Source organism: Epargyreus clarus, unplaced genomic scaffold (genome assembly GCF_041222505.1).
Source record: "Epargyreus clarus isolate Ecla_fem2 unplaced genomic scaffold, WU_Ecla_fem_2.2 ptg000023l, whole genome shotgun sequence".
Classification (NCBI taxonomy): Eukaryota; Metazoa; Arthropoda; class Insecta; order Lepidoptera; family Hesperiidae; genus Epargyreus; species Epargyreus clarus.
The window spans coordinates 11,322,295-11,338,943 of NW_027332230.1; the positions used below are offsets into that span (position 1 = coordinate 11,322,295).

Here is a 16,649-nt window from a genome sequence, read left to right on the forward strand (position 1 = left end):
ATATCAATCAGTTTGCTTAATCAACTCATAAATAATCAAGGAATAAAAGATGGAATTAAAATATAACCAGCACTTTAATAAACGCACATACAAGATAGACACGAACTTACAAGTATAGATTGAGTTTACACCTAGTCAACGCTTTCCAATAATTTCAACAATAGATATTTTCCGAAGATCATCAATACAAAACATAACTTTGAGTAAATGTTTAAGTATCTAAAAGTCTTAGAACCGATTATCGCAATAAATGATATTAAAAACCCATTTATAAAAAAAATAGATATTGTATAGAGAAACAAAAAAATACAATTTCATAGGAAATTCATGTCTGAGATTATCTACTACTACTACTTAAGGATTTTTATACAATCATAATGGAATGATATTGTAGTTCCCTGCATATAATAATACTTGTACATAGAAAATACGATACATTTAATTGTTTCATTCATAATATATTATTTAGGCTCTAACTTATACGCACATTTTGTAAAAGAAAATATAAAAAGTGAGACCGCTTAACAAATGCTCAGTGCACCAAATAGTTATCCACAGCCCAAGGCGAAAATAATAATTTATCGATATAAGATCTTAACAATTACGGAATAAATTAAATAAAACAAAATATATGGAAGGGTGGTATTAAGCTATGTATGTAATTTGCCACTAGTGTAGGCGCTATACTACCTAAAGTGTCCAAGAAACCATTAATTTGACATAATTCAAGGTGAATATGGTTCATACAACAAGCGCCCCTAGCGGGTTAAATAGGCAACCGCCCTTCCTTTCGTTACGTTTTAACTGAAGACTAGCGGTCACGATTTGGCCGTGGCCGAGGTAATACTACACAAGAAAACATTGTCAGGTACGTAGTATTAACTTTCAATTTTGGAAAGCCTACAATGTTACATGTAAAAGTTAAACATAAATTAAAGGCAATAGGCGAAATTAATATAAAATCTATTAAGTTTACATTAAATACCAGATTTAAAAATCTTTGGTCGTTGAAAATTATTATGTTTATTTTATAAAAACAAGTCAATACTTTAATTTATTTCATCCAATGATTACGACCTTAGTTGGCACCGACAGCGACAAAATATAGAGACGACACAAGTATCGATAATATTTAAAACATTTTATACACACATACTAGGTATGTGTATAAATAAGGTAGTCTAGAAATTCTATAATGCTATAGACAATGAGATCAGAGCAAACTATGTACGAAAATGTATGCCCTTATAATGTCACACATTGAAACATTGTGTGCGTCCACCTTGAAACAAGGAATTACAACTATATTATAACGGAACGTTCTACTTCTTCATCGAGTAAACGTACTAGTATTTAATTATAACATCAATGACTATTAAAATCTAATTCTAATCTTTTACTGATTTACGGAATGGAAAATACTTTCAAAAATATGTTAAAGTAGATTGTCAATTTGAAAACGACCAGATTTTTTTATCCATATATCAATATCAGTCAAGTAGTAAGAATAACATAGTAAAGCTTTTTCTAATTTTATCAAAATATTAATTAAGATTCTTTTGAACCAGATCTCTTTAAATCAGATCGCACGTCGTAATTATATTGTCTATCGTATAATATATTATCTGATGTGTGTAAACTATTAATATTAGTTAATATCTGAATCCGCCGTGGTAACGTTTAAGTTCAGGAAACACTTCCAGAAGAACGACTTCGAAGATATCCTGAAAGAGAAAACGTTAATTGTTAGAAATACTGAAGACAATACATAAAATTTATTATTTTTTTGTTGTTCCGTACGTACTCTTATAAATTTAAAAGTCTCTAAAGAATGTGGGTGTTCCATTGTTTAACATAAATGCGTGTATAAAACGCCCATGAAATATTTGGTGTTACACTAACGTCGTTACTTAAGTATCGGCGATTTTTAATATTTTTCAAATTAAAAAATAGCGATTTTTTAGTTTTAGTAGCCATATTGTAGTGGACGGGTAGAGTTGGTACATAAACTTCCCGCATGAGTATTTGAAATGATAACGTAAATTGTATTGTAATAGCAATTATTACGATCACAATATAACGTAATTTTTTATGGTATTATTTTATGTGATGGTATATCATTTTAATATAGATATTCGTAGTGTATCTTTTACACAAAAGATTTGCCGGCTTAGCGGATTTGCAGCAAATTAGTTAAAAATTCTAACAATTTGGCAATTTAGTTTTATCATCAGTCAGTGTCCGAGCACATGTCGCCTCGCATCACATCGATCGGTTATTGGAAGTGACAGTTTTAGCGAAGCCGCCACGGGTCTACTCTCAAATGTAATACGCGTCTAATTTTAAATCGTAGAGACGTGTGATATCTACGTGATACCGGTACGAATGTAAAACTTTGCGGAAGAATGTTCGCGCACTCACCGCGCGTCACACGCGAATTTATTGCCGCGATGTAAAGTCCGCTTTTATAAGTAGATATTTATAAACGTTGTGGTCATAATTCTTTGAACAAAGATACTTAATTTTTCTATCAACAAAATATGTGGACGAAGTGTTTAATATCGTCGTAATATTCAAAAAGTTGTTTAATAGTGAGGAGATCGAGATAAAAGTGATAATAAAATTTTAATTGTTTATTTACAAGCCACAATGCCAATATTATTTAGTGCTATCGCCAATCAAAAAGTTATAATAGAAAAATATGCGTCATGTGAAGGCAACTTTATGGAAATACTGGAAGAAGTGATATCAAAACTTAATAAGCGGAACGACAAAATGACTTATTCCCACGGACGTTACTTGTTTCATTACATTATTGAAGACAATAACGTATTTTTTTGCCTCACTGATAAGGTAAGTTTATTAATATCAGCTATTCATAGTAAATACAGTAAATATAGTCCGAAATGCGTAGGGGTAGTCCAGACATCATAAAAACATTCGCGGTCGCGCATGTGGCATTATTATAATATTCAATTTAATACGATATTAAAATAAAATAAAATCTATATTACATTTACATTCAATATATATTCGGGACACGTGGGTCCCTCATTACAAATTCTAATGGTTAGATCAGGCCATTTATTTATTTAATTATTACAAAATCCACAGCTCTTAAAATCATACAAATACATTTCTTATATAGTATTTCTTACAGCCAATTACGGATTTACAATTTTTTAAAGAACTCATAACAGAATAAAAATACATAATTAAAAATGATATATTTCTACGGCAAGCGAATGAGTGCACATTGTATGTAAATAATATCCGGAAAGTGAATGGCTATAATTTGATAATAGTGAATGCAATTAAAGTAATCCGTTATCATAGTATAAACAGTCATAATCATAAAGCTTTCTATTGATGTAATCCGCGTTACATCAATAGAGTGTCAGATCGTAAAATGTAGCTTTTTAAAGCTTTCCGCGCTTGAATCGCGTGGGCGGTGGTTTTTCTTGATGCGATGAGTACATTGGCTTTGCCATCACGCCAACTATAACGACGAACTCACATGAACGACTTGAAGCGGACTGATTACTCCTAGCTACATACATATAGATAAATACCGATTTCATTAATTAAAATAATTATTTATTAACGTGGAACTGCTTAAGACTACTATGATGTGCCCTAGTATAGTCGAGGACTTGCAAGTCATTCACCGAGTGCACGCTATTTCTCTTACTGTCAACTATTTTGGATTTTTGGCACAATATCCCACCGGCAGTCACTTGTCTGTCAGTCTGTCCTTTGTTTTGTTGTAACATTATTATGATTTTCCAAGATCAATAAAATTAAAATGATATTGTCAACATTATATTATTTTTTGTATGACTGTATGGAATTAAATTTTTTTTACGCTTGAGCATTTATATTTTCTTCATGAATTATTTAAAAAATAAAGTAAAGAAAAATATGAGCATAGAAGAGTTTTATAACGTGTTATCACATTTATATCCCTCAGAGCTGTCAACGTTCGAGAGCATTCCTATTTTTGAATCAAATTAAACGAAAATTCGAAGTAAACAAGAGAGAGTTCGAGAAGGTTCTAGCAGAGGAAATGTACAGATACAGCGAGGATTACAACACAATCACTATCAGGAAGGGAGAGTTGGATGAGTTGAATTCTATTGGAGTGGACAGTAGTGGTAAGCTAACAGAAATTTATTTGTAGTATGTATGTATTTGAAGTATGGATAATTGAGATTGACTCTTCAAAGTTATAGTAGATATAAAAAATAACATTTTTTATAATATAATAGGAGCAGATGAGCATGCAGTGCACCTGATGGTAAGAAGTCACTGCCGCCTCCATGGGCGGCATCTGTAATAAACCCCAGATAAGATTAGATTCCTACCCAAGGCTGGCCAAATGCGGAGCTATTCCTGACAACTGAGCTGGAATGCCTCGGACACTCTCCGTTACCACAAACGTGTAGGACCAATTTATCAGATTATATTAAGCTCATGAAAATGTCTTACATGTCTGTCACACTTTACACAGGTACAGGTTAATATGTGTAGTGGACACATACACACATTAAACCGTACCACATTCGTCAAAGAAGAACACGGTATCTTAACCCTGATGTTATTACAGATGTGTAGTCTAATGTTTTGTAATGTCTATTATAGTGTTTTTTGATTTCAGAGAGTATACTGGGCGAGAAAATTCTAATCGTTAAAAATGAAGACAACTTACAATATACAGTAAGTATTGATTATACAATATTTTTATTAACACACATACGTATATCTGAAATTGAATAACTAGTAATAATTTCTTCCTTTTCAGAAAATATCCTGCATTGAAACAAAATCTCCAGAGCCGATAGTGATATCGGTGAAGTATTCTAAACAACAACTAATGAAAATAGTAACAGCTGTTATTATTATATTGACTGTAATGTATAGCTGTTGTCCGTTACCACTCTTACTAATTACCATCGTTTATATACTTTGGTTTATAGTAAGATAATACTCAGATTTTTTATAGTTGTGTGAATTTATGATTCTATTCTGTGATTTTATGTAATTTTACAGTTTTATTTAATGACAACCATTGATTGTTTTATGAGGATTCCTAATAAAATGAAATTTGTCGTATAATAAACATAATGCGTGTAGTGAAACTATATTTTATTTTTAGGATTCCATACCCAAAGAATCAAACCGGGCTCCTACTATTAAGCTTGCATCGTCTGTCAGTTTGTCACAAAACTCTATCTCTTGAACCTTATCAAACACATTTTTAACAAAGTGTGGCCGCCTTTTTGGTATAATATAGGAGTAGCAGATAAGCATGCAGGATGGTAAGTGGCTACTGCCGCCCATGAACAACTGTAATCAACCCAAGATGGGATTATGTTCCTACCTGACTCTGGCAATAGATGCGCCTTTATTCTTGACGACTAAGCTGGAACATCTCGCAAAAACCAAGGGTCAAGTAGACAAAAATCGCCCGTTGATACAAGTACAACCGAATGCAATTCGAAAGTTCCCGAACGTGTCCTTCTTTCAAACCGAAACGTTTGGTCAACTGTTGGCTAAAACAGAAACTTAGACCAAAATAGAGATATTGGCCAATAAATATTGGACCAATAAAGAGGTTATTGGCCGAAGTTTCGGTCGGTCATCCATGTAGCAGTAATATATATTGTGTATAGTCATCGCCAAACTGCTAGTCCGCTCTGAAGTTGTTCCGAGCAGGTGTGGTCACACAATTTTCTATGGCGTTGCGATTCATTTCAATGTTTAGAGCGGACTAGAGGTTTTACGCGGACTATACCTAAGTTTTTTTTTATAATATATGAGTAGCAGACGAGCATGCAGTCCACCTGATGGCAAGTGGCTACTGCTGCCCATGGACATCTGTAATCAACCCCAGATAGGATTAGATATTCCTATCTGAGGTCGGCCACAGGTGCGCCGCTACCCCTGATGACTAAGGGGTCACAGGGCGATCATGACTCTCAGTAATGAGGATAACTGAAGGTGGTAGAATCCTTTGTGGTTCGATTCCGGTGGCACCACCGCCACACTTATTTCTACCTAATAACAGCAGTGTTAGGCGCTGCTGTGTTCCGGTTTGAAGGGTGTTGTACGGGAGACAGACTTTTCCGAGGCGTTCCAGCTTGGTCCTCAGGAGTAGCGGCGCACCTGTGGCCGACCTCCCGTAGGAATATCTAATCCTATTTGGATTCGATTACAGATGTCCATGGGCGGCAGGAGGCACTTACCATCAGGTGGACTGCAAGCTCGTCTGCTATTCCATATTAAAAAAAAAACGACGCTCGGAGGAGGTGTTCTACCATAAAAGAAGTGTACTCACATAGAAGAGGTGTTTGTTCTGCGTGGTGTTCTGCAGCGTGTGGAAGAGCTTGTGCGCGCCGCGCGCGGCCGCGTGCGCGCCCACCAGCGACGCCAGCGCGCCCGCCACGCTCTCGCCCAGCTGCGCCTGCGCCAGCGTGCGCGTGTGCTCTGACACACGACAACGTAGTACAGTGCCCTTAGGGCGTGCGTCCACCGCCACCGTCACCGGACCGTCACCGAGAACGAGATTATTTCGGGTCGACTTTAATATGACGTGACGGTGGACAAACGCCACCGCGACCGTATTTGCCACTTTAGTGCGTTAGTAATTAATAAGATAATAAATAATACTATTTAAATGCGAACATTAAAAATTAACAAATAGGTTTTTTTATTGTAATAATAAAATATTTATAAAATGACTACAATTGATGATAGACAAAATAATAATCGAGCTAACGTGTACGGTGCGATGGCAATGTGTGAAAAAGTTGATGACGGTGCTCAGGTGACGGACGTGCGGTGAACACGCGGCTATAGTAAATGTATGTATCGCTACTTCGACGAAGTCATCTCGTTCTTGGTGACGGTCCGGTGACGGCGGTGGTAGATAAATGCTCTTAATATATGTTTTTACGTTTGCTCAAAAACGTTCAACATTTACGTATTCGCTCATACAGCGCCCCCGAGGACCGTATCGGAACTAAAATTGGTAGCGACTCTATTTTACAAACATAAATAAAATGTATTTATTTTTACATTTTTAATTTAATTTTGATACTATAGCGCATAGTTCCGTTTTTATTAGAATAAATTTTCCGCCAAGCCTAAGCCTTATTTACCTCCCCCTTATATACATTCTAGCTAGGTCCGCGATTTCGCCTGCTGTAACTGAATACCGCATATGATGAAAAGAGTTTAGCTCTATTTAGGATGAACGAATGGTGGATATGCATATTTTATTTTTTCACGCAAACACGACTAATCGGATTTGGATGAAATTTTGCACACACATAGTTTATAACCAGAATAAATACATAGAATACGCTCTACCCTGATATACGGGAGAAACCAAAGAAATATATTATATTGATTGATTACCTTTATCACGAACATTTCTATTAGATGTAGATTCGCTCAACACACCCCCAGGCCACCACGATTTGAGCATCAAACTTATGTAGTAATGCAACATTTGCTCAGAGAACAGCCACGATATTGTTTCCTTTATTTGTCTGAAAACAAATAATTATATTAAAATATTTCATTAAAGAATACAAAACACTTAATAGACATTATCCATATATGGATATTTCTATTCTTAAGGATATATTTTTGGGTTCCATGATACAACTACTAAACATTAAAATGGAAAAATAAATTAAAAAATGTTGTTATTGATTATTTATTATATCACTTAAGTGAAACCCATTATTTTCCTGCTGCCAAGATTTTCGCACATAACGACAAGGTTTAGGCTAGTCTTTAATCTGTGACGAATGTTTAGATCGATATTAGATACTTTTTTCTATCACCAAATGAAACACAATGTAATTGTCTTCTGTACAAAAATTAAAAACAATCTTACAGACAGACTGACCAATAAAGACATTTTCTTCATGAAATAGCGTACCTATTGATGGTCCGACCATAAGTGATTTGTACGAATGTGACTAGAGTCTTCCTGAGCCAGCGGAACACGCCGCGCATGTCGAACACCTCGCTCAGCAGCGCGTACAGCGGCTCCGCGATGCTGTCCCGCTCCTCCGCCAGAGGGCCTGTGCCTGGAATCAAGATAAATACGAACATTTTCATGTACACTTTTAGGTTAAAAAATTACAGATTGGTCTTCCGCTGCGGACGCAGAGCAACTTTAAAAAATCTTCTAAAAAAGAAGTTAATTACAAATGTTGAGGGAAAACATCGCGAGGAAATCTTCCGAGAGTTCCTAAGAAGTAGTTTCTAAAAAGGTGTGAAATCTACCCATACGCACTTGGCCAGCGCGATGGACTATGAACTAATCCTTTTCATTCTGACAATAGACCTGTGGCCAGGAGTGGGATAGTAATGGGTTGCTGATAATTATAATGATGTTGATGATGAAGTTCATTACAAAAATATTCAATTATTTCTTTGGATTTTATTTTTACTATTCAATTGAATATCGTAATCGTAAACCCAAATACTAATCGTGTCACTAAAAAGATATAGCACAATTTTTTTTGTAAAGTTCTTAAGTACATCATTTTTGTCATATAAATTAAATAGGTCTTAGGCAATAAATATCGAGGCAATAATGTATTTTTGCTATGCATGAGAGACTATCACATATCATACTTAAACAAAAAAAAATGCTCTGTTAGCATGATTATAAACTAACTTACCCCGCATAGAGGTAGCATTCTTACTCGTCGAATCGCCGCCATTACCGTCTAAATATAGCGAAATCTCATCTTCATCCGCTGATAGATGTGTAAACGCCTCTTTATCTTGCGACGATCTGTTTGTTGTATCACTACTTGTACTGCAAAAAGTAAAACACAAGACCATTTACAAAAATTGTTAAATTTATTAGATGCCTATGTTTAATAGTATGTTGGTATGAAATGCACATTATATGATATTTATAGATGTATATTTACATATGTATTACATAAGTGTATATATTATTTTATGACATATTTGAAGCATGTATGATAAAATTGTGAATGAACTGTTTTTAACGCAAATCCAAAAAGGAAGCTATTTAAATAGACTTACAGCCGTTAGTAATGTATTATCAATTAAGCCAATTTTTGCCTTAATCAAAACTTAGTAGGCAAAAATTGGCTTACATTGATTATTAATAGTGCGTTTGTTATAAAAAAATAATACATACCTCTTAAATAACGTAGAGAAGGAAAACTTATTTTTCTTTGGTAAATCTTGCTTCAGGTACTCAGAACTTGGGTTAAGGAAAGTGTATAAAGCTTCGCATTGGTTTAGTCTATCGTCCTCTAAGACGAACTGAAATTAAGCACGCGTGTTATTTCAAAATAGTTCTTTTGTAACCTTGATATAGAGTAAAAAGTATCTTGTCAGTCAATAAAGTAATGGTCCGAGAAACAACTGTCTTAATTAATAAAACTTTTTGGATGGTCTTAAAGTAATAAATTAGACAACAAATAGAAACCCGTTCGAAGCGGACATGAGCAAATGAATTGGAGCAGGAAGTCCTAAAATTACGTAAAAAACCGGAAATTTCCTGTACACGAAGTCTCGAATCCGGCTCGAATGACCAATTATTTGAAGTACATTTTTATTGAAAAACAATATTTACTTACCTCTAGATATTTTTGTATTAAAACTTTTGCCTTATCTAAAGAATTTCTATCATTCTTCCCGAATAAAAACTTAAACGAATTAGAGGGTAACTCTAAATTTTTCAGTTCCGAACACATAGGCCTTAATTTTCGATGCAATTCCTGAAATAGATAAACAAAATTAAATATAATATTTCAAAAATTTAAAGTCATATAAAATTTATAACGTATTTTTGTTAGTTTGAATAAAACTGTAATCCAAATGGTGTGTTGTTTTTTTACCTCTTATTTGTTCATTATAAATTAGAAGCGCTTTGGTTTACATTATTTGATTAAATTTTTAAACAATTCATTATTCATACAAATATAAATTTATCATATGAAATATTATTTAATAAAATCTATTTTAAGAAATTGGGGTATACCTGAAATTCATTTAGGGTTCGCAAAAGCACCCAACCTGTACATATTTGTTCCGGTCGGTCGGGATTAGTAATAGCCTCTTGTTCGGCCATATGCACTACTATCACGAACTGCGGTGGTTTTGATTCATCTACGATCTGTAATATAATATAAATACATTTTTATTTACAATGGTACATCTATGATGTATGTAGAAATACTTGCTTTTATTGTTACATAAAACCTAGCGTCATATGATCGAAGCCGTGGGTCTAAAATAGTATATGTTATTGTAATTCTGGATATCATAAGAAGCAACAAAGAGAGTAAGTGAAAATGGAAAGTAATATTTCCCGTGGAAAGTTTTTAGCAGTAGCATCCGCATCTGTTCGTCCGCATCTGCTCCCCTCGCGCCCCGCGACTGTACACACAGTGCTCACCTCCGCACTGTGCACAGTGGCCCGCCAGCAGCCGAGGTGCTCGGCCCACGTGTCGGTGCGCGCGAGGTGCGCCTCCAGCCGCATCTGCTCCCTCGCGCCCCGCGACTGTACACACAGTGCTCACCTCCGCACTGTGCACAGTGGCCCGCCAGCAGCCGAGGTGCTCGGCCCACGTGTCGGTGCGCGCGAGGTGCGCCTCCAGCCGCATCTGCTCCCTCGCGCCCCGCGACTGTACACACAGTGCTCACCTCCGCACTGTGCACAGTGGCCCGCCAGCAGCCGAGGTGCTCGGCCCACGTGTCGGTGCGCGCGAGGTGCGCCTCCAGCCGCATCTGCTCCCTCGCGCCCCGCGACTGTACACACAGTGCTCACCTCCGCACTGTGCACAGTGGCCCGCCAGCAGCCGAGGTGCTCGGCCCACGTGTCGGTGCGCGCGAGGTGCGCCTCCAGCCGCATCTGCTCCCTCGCGCCCCGCGACTGTACACACAGTGCTCACCTCCGCACTGTGCACAGTGGCCCGCCAGCAGCCGAGGTGCTCGGCCCACGTGTCGGTGCGCGCGAGGTGCGCCTCCAGCCGCATCTGCTCCCTCGCGCCCCGCGACTGTACACACAGTGCTCACCTCCGCACTGTGCACAGTGGCCCGCCAGCAGCCGAGGTGCTCGGCCCACGTGTCGGTGCGCGCGAGGTGCGCCTCCAGCCGCATCTGCTCCCTCGCGCCCCGCGACTGTACACACAGTGCTCACCTCCGCACTGTGCACAGTGGCCCGCCAGCAGCCGAGGTGCTCGGCCCACGTGTCGGTGCGCGCGAGGTGCGCCTCCAGCCGCATCTGCTCCCTCGCGCCCCGCGACTGTACACACAGTGCTCACCTCCGCACTGTGCACAGTGGCCCGCCAGCAGCCGAGGTGCTCGGCCCACGTGTCGGTGCGCGCGAGGTGCGCCTCCAGCCGCATCTGCTCCCTCGCGCCCCGCGACTGTACACACAGTGCTCACCTCCGCACTGTGCACAGTGGCCCGCCAGCAGCCGAGGTGCTCGGCCCACGTGTCGGTGCGCGCGAGGTGCGCCTCCAGCCGCATCTGCTCCCTCGCGCCCCGCGACTGTACACACAGTGCTCACCTCCGCACTGTGCACAGTGGCCCGCCAGCAGCCGAGGTGCTCGGCCCACGTGTCGGTGCGCGCGAGGTGCGCCTCCAGCCGCATCTGCTCGCCCGCCAGTCGCTCCACTTCGTTGGCCAGCATGGACAGCGCTGGCGACTCCGGCTTCAGCGACGCACGCAACGCAGCTAGTGCCTTACGAACAAAAATAAAATGATAAAAATGGTGCAAGTACTCTCTAGGATTAATGAATTTGACGAAAAAAAAATAGGCTGTACACTTTAAATATTTGCTTAATTAAGGAAAGTCCGAGAATTAAGACAAATTATCTCAGTAGAATAGTGATGACAAAATATGACATTTTACTCGAAAGCAAGCCGACACATAGCTATAACACAAATTCTAACTGTATATGTATATAATTTGGAATTGAATCCGTACCTGTATTTTATTATTATGTCTTTCTTGCAACTGGTCTAATTTCCGCCTCGCGTATGTGGAATGTTCTGTGAGATGAACAGTGCCTGCGCTCTCAGCTGACGACACCGATTCGTTGGATAACTGACGATCTTCTATCGGCGATCTTTCCGTTGTTAATTCTATAATAAGAGTAAGCCAAGTATAATCTTATTAAACTCCTCATTTAAGTGAATTATTATGTTGCATAAAGTATTTTTTTATTATTTATGTCATTAATTGGAGGGGTATCCATAGCCTTCTTATTTAATTTTAACCTAATACGACACAAATTTTGCATCCGTGTTGGCATTGATTACTGTAGTAGTGACTCTACAACAAAGTAACTCTACATTAAATTCGATACGAAATCTTTCTATAAATCTAGTGACTATCGATTTCAATTGCATAAGTAGAAAAATATGTTAAGTAGATTTTTGAAACATTTTTGAAACATTTTTGAAACATTTCGTATGAAGTTCCAAAAAGAAACAAAGGTTTTAAAATTTAGTAGTTGCATAAATACCTTTATTCGCCTCTTCAGTAGCAAGTTCCACAACCAGCGCCTTATACTGATCACTTAAGATGAAGGAATGATAATACTTTTCTTGGATTGTATCCACAACTGTTTCTTGAACCTCATAAAATACTTCAGGTCCTTTATCTCCTAAAAGAAATGACTCCATCCTCTTTCTAGTATCCTGAAATTAAGAGCATCATAAAAATGTATAATGATTTTCACTAAATATGTTTGATAGAGTTCAATTTGCCTATTTTACGGTTTTCACACAGACAAAGACGAAGATAAAAAATAGTAAACTATTTCATCATTTATATATGCAGTGAATTAGATCAAAATAAAAAAATAACTTTAATTACCTTATCAACTTTGATTTCTGCACTAGGTGACCTGATGTAAGTGTAAAATATCTCAGCTCCAAGTTGATGCCAGCTACTTCTTGGACTGTGTCGGAGTTCCTCCACCGCCATCCAAAACCCAACCAGACCTTGAGAGCACATGGTCTCCAGAAACATCGAAAGATATTTTCGTCCCGTCACACTCTCCATTACTTTGTGCAAAGGTAGAGTCTACAAATAGTGCAACATACATTTTACAAAAGCTTTTAAAAACTTATGAATATGGAATATTATGTCCAGAAATAACTTATATAATCATTTTTAAACAGTGTCAAGAGATGTGGGTTCACATTGAGAGTGAATAGTTAAATACTAAAATGTAAATCAAGTTCACACTTAACGAAGAAATGGGACACAACACTTCGTATAAATTTGATGATGGTAGCAATATTTTTTCGAACACATTTTGTGATCTTCTTGCATTGCGACAATGATGTTCGCATGTACGTAATATGCACACGAATTTTTACGTCCGTTAATAATAATCCATACTGTTTTCTTAAATTGTCACTTGTATATACAGAACATCAACTGTGTTAGGCAAAAATTGGCTAACTTTGATTATAACTAAGACGAAATATAATCAATGATGAAATATATTATAGAATTACATTATATTTTGAACTTTTCAAAACACACTAGCTACCTTGCTATCAGACTCCACAGCAGGGAAGGCGCCATCCCAACCCAATTTCTTCAAAGCAGCCTCACACTCTGCCTTTGCAATAGTTAGTTGATTAATATATCTTTTCAGTTTCTTAGCATCGGCCACCTGTTGTTTGCTAACATTGTGCGGGGGACCACTCTTCTCAATAAGGTCTATATCAATTCCTTTCGCCCTTTTTACGTTTTGTAGAGTAGTTGCTTGCATTATTTGTGTTACGATATCATAGCTAGTAAACAATAAAATACACATTAAGTTCAACACTTCACAAATGTAAGGTGTCGATTTTTTATAATATAAGGAATAAGCGACATAGAACTGACTGATAGTTGATATATAAATCAGAAATAACCAGGGTAGAAGATCAGGAGTGGGTGAAATAGGTTGGAAAACACTGGTCTATAATAACAATAGATGTTACTTAACTAATTGTACGATTGCAACTAGGGCAGCGAGTCACAAAATTCATGCAACAATAAATCTAGGTAGAGAAAGTTACCGCAATCGTTTGAGTGTGTCAACATTATTGCAACTGTTGATTAGGCGAATGTAGTCCTCGAATGTTTTGGCGTATTCGTGCGTCCTTACATGCATCGCATCTACTTCTTTTTGAGCCTCCAAGTATTGTAGTATCTTTTGGTTGATATAGTCTGGTTCTGTTATAAGATTTATCGCTGGTTGGAGAACTGTGGATCAAACAATGACATGTGTTTGCAAACAGAGTAGGATGTATTTCAAAGTATTAATTTTTTTTTAAAGTTTTTTATACCCCATTTTGTAGTAGCATTAAAAAAGTAGCAAATATTTTTAAATGGAAATTTAAGCTGCATTCATTTCCATAGAATTGAGAAACAGTAATTAATAATGTTAAATAAAAATATTATATTCTTACATAATTATTAATCTTAAAACGACATTTAGAATAGTGCTAATTTTACTTAAGAATCTGGTGTCTACATTCAATTATAATAATTACTTAATGTTACATATAATTGTATCATATAACAATATAACTGCTGACCATTTGCCAATTAAGTAATGATCTAGAAATATATCATTTACAAGACCCCTAAATTAAATAGGTAAAATATACATACTTTTGCAAGCCAAAATCTCTCTTATTAAATGTGAGGATGGTGTCAGGGAATAGCATCTTGGCATCAGGAACATAATGATTAGCTCACTGATTTGACGGAGGTAATGCAACTCAGCTTCTAATGATGTCAAATGTGATGGTATAGCATATATGGGTTGAGACCGGAGCTCTAGCCTAAAAATAACAATTTTGTAATCATAACTGTAGATAATTAATATGTAAATAGGGATAAATACTTATATAGGGATAAACAGGATAAATTAAGCAATAAAAAAGCTTTACATCTTACATAAACTGTATCTAAAGTATGATAACAATTTTTACATGTACTTATCAAATATAAACAGACCATATTCTATTAAAATGTAGCATAATCTTTATCGTTGATATAAGTAACAAATATGTTTTTGCAAATAATTTTTATCTTTTATTTATGTAACATACACTATTAAGATATAAAAAATATTTTCTGTATCAGTAGTAGTATAATTTGAGGTAAATACTGTTTAAATTTCAAAAATAAAATGCTACTTACGCACAAGCATGAGCCAGTCTGATCCGCTCAAAATGATTAGTAATTCTTGAAACAACATCACTGGCCAGTAGTTTCTCTGCATCCACATGGTTGAGCCTTTCATACAAGTTTTGTATTGCACCCCAAATGTGTTCCTTGAACTTATCTATGACCGGTTCAGGTTTATGGCACAGTTCCTTTAACCATTTTGCGACAAAGTCCCTGAGGAAGTAATCTATCAGCTGTTGCAATTGACTGTCCACTGTTCGGCCAAAAATAACCGGTAAATGAGGTTTCTTTGTTGAATATGCCCAGTTGCTTTGATCTTCCTAAAAAAATATTATATATTTATTTATTTTTTTGTAAACAATACAATTAATGAAATTAAAATATGAGTTTAATACCTTAATTGTTGTTTCCAAAAATCTTGCTTCCTTTTCAACATTGTCGAGTAGAAAGAGCGACGTTTGGTGAGGAGAGGAAAGAGCGATGTGACTCCAAAGAGTAAAGCCGAAATTAGCAAGTACCAAGAAGGTACTTAGAAGGAATAAGTATATGAGACCTCTAGACAGAGGAAAATACCACATTAACGATAAAAAGACAGGCGGTACACTGTACAAGATCCATTTGAACATGATTAATTAACAATAACAATTAAATTTGAGAATATTATCAGAAAAATCCATAAAATGGATTCCCCTATTGGTAACTTGAATAGTATCGCATGTTTACAGTAACACTAAACATAGTTAACGATTGCCACATACATTTAAGAAAAACATATCGCGGTTTATCTATTTTTTCTTAGTTTATTTATTTCAATGAACTTGTAATAAAAAGGTAGAGTCTATCGTATGTATCGACATAAATCGACTCTACTTTTATTTTAGCTGTCAACTTGTCAGATCAGACGTACTTTTGACACTGTCAATTAGAGGTGTAAAAGTAACGAGAAAAAGCAAACCCGTATGTATTCGTTACTATAAAAATGAGTACTCGTTACTTTCGTATCGTTACGTTACTCGTTACTTTTTGATACCTCAGAGGTTCAGTATGATAACCCAACGAAACGAATCGTATCGTTCATTTGGTACGAGTGTATCAGTGTAGTGTAGAACTGGAAATGATGAACTATTGAGTAAATACCTAGAATATTATAATAGGTAGTATTAATGGAATCTCTAATTCATAATGAAATACCAACACTAAGTCAAAGTTATTTATTGTATTGACATTTAAACAAATAAATCTTTTATTTTGAACCTGAAATTAGACATTATTAAATAAAAACATATTTTAAACAACATAAATAGTTTGTTCTAATGAAATTAGTCATATTAAATAAAATAAAATTTCACATAATACTAATATAAATCGAGGAACGAAATCGTGCGAGTAACGAAATTCATTCAGTAGTAACGTTTCGTTACTCGGTACCAGAGAG

The 16,649-nt window shown here is 36.5% G+C and overlaps 2 protein-coding genes across 2 annotated transcripts; one reads left to right on the forward strand and one right to left on the reverse strand.

Annotated features, from left to right (window-relative positions):
* Positions 1 to 55: 55 nt before the first annotated feature.
* On the reverse strand, positions 56 to 16,110 carry snz (sorting nexin snazarus). Its single transcript, XM_073086046.1, has 17 exons — positions 15,610 to 16,110; positions 15,227 to 15,534; positions 14,693 to 14,865; positions 14,095 to 14,281; positions 13,578 to 13,824; positions 12,893 to 13,102; positions 12,540 to 12,714; positions 11,999 to 12,156; positions 11,579 to 11,752; positions 10,046 to 10,180; positions 9,642 to 9,782; positions 9,197 to 9,324; positions 8,703 to 8,842; positions 7,952 to 8,102; positions 7,420 to 7,553; positions 6,338 to 6,486; positions 56 to 1,724 (listed from the first exon to the last, which is right to left on the reverse strand). The coding sequence occupies exons 1-17, from the start codon at positions 15,838 to 15,840 to the stop codon at positions 1,653 to 1,655; spliced, it is 2,913 nt and encodes a 970-aa protein (XP_072942147.1). The 5' UTR covers positions 15,841 to 16,110; the 3' UTR covers positions 56 to 1,652.
* Positions 2,421 to 5,236, forward strand: LOC140751691 (vesicle-associated membrane protein 7). The gene is made up of 4 exons (XM_073085697.1): positions 2,421 to 2,853; positions 3,971 to 4,154; positions 4,658 to 4,716; positions 4,802 to 5,236. Exons 1-4 carry the CDS (start codon positions 2,650 to 2,652, stop codon positions 4,982 to 4,984), a joined length of 630 nt encoding a protein of 209 aa, XP_072941798.1. The 5' UTR covers positions 2,421 to 2,649; the 3' UTR covers positions 4,985 to 5,236.
* Positions 16,111 to 16,649: the final 539 nt, after the last annotated feature.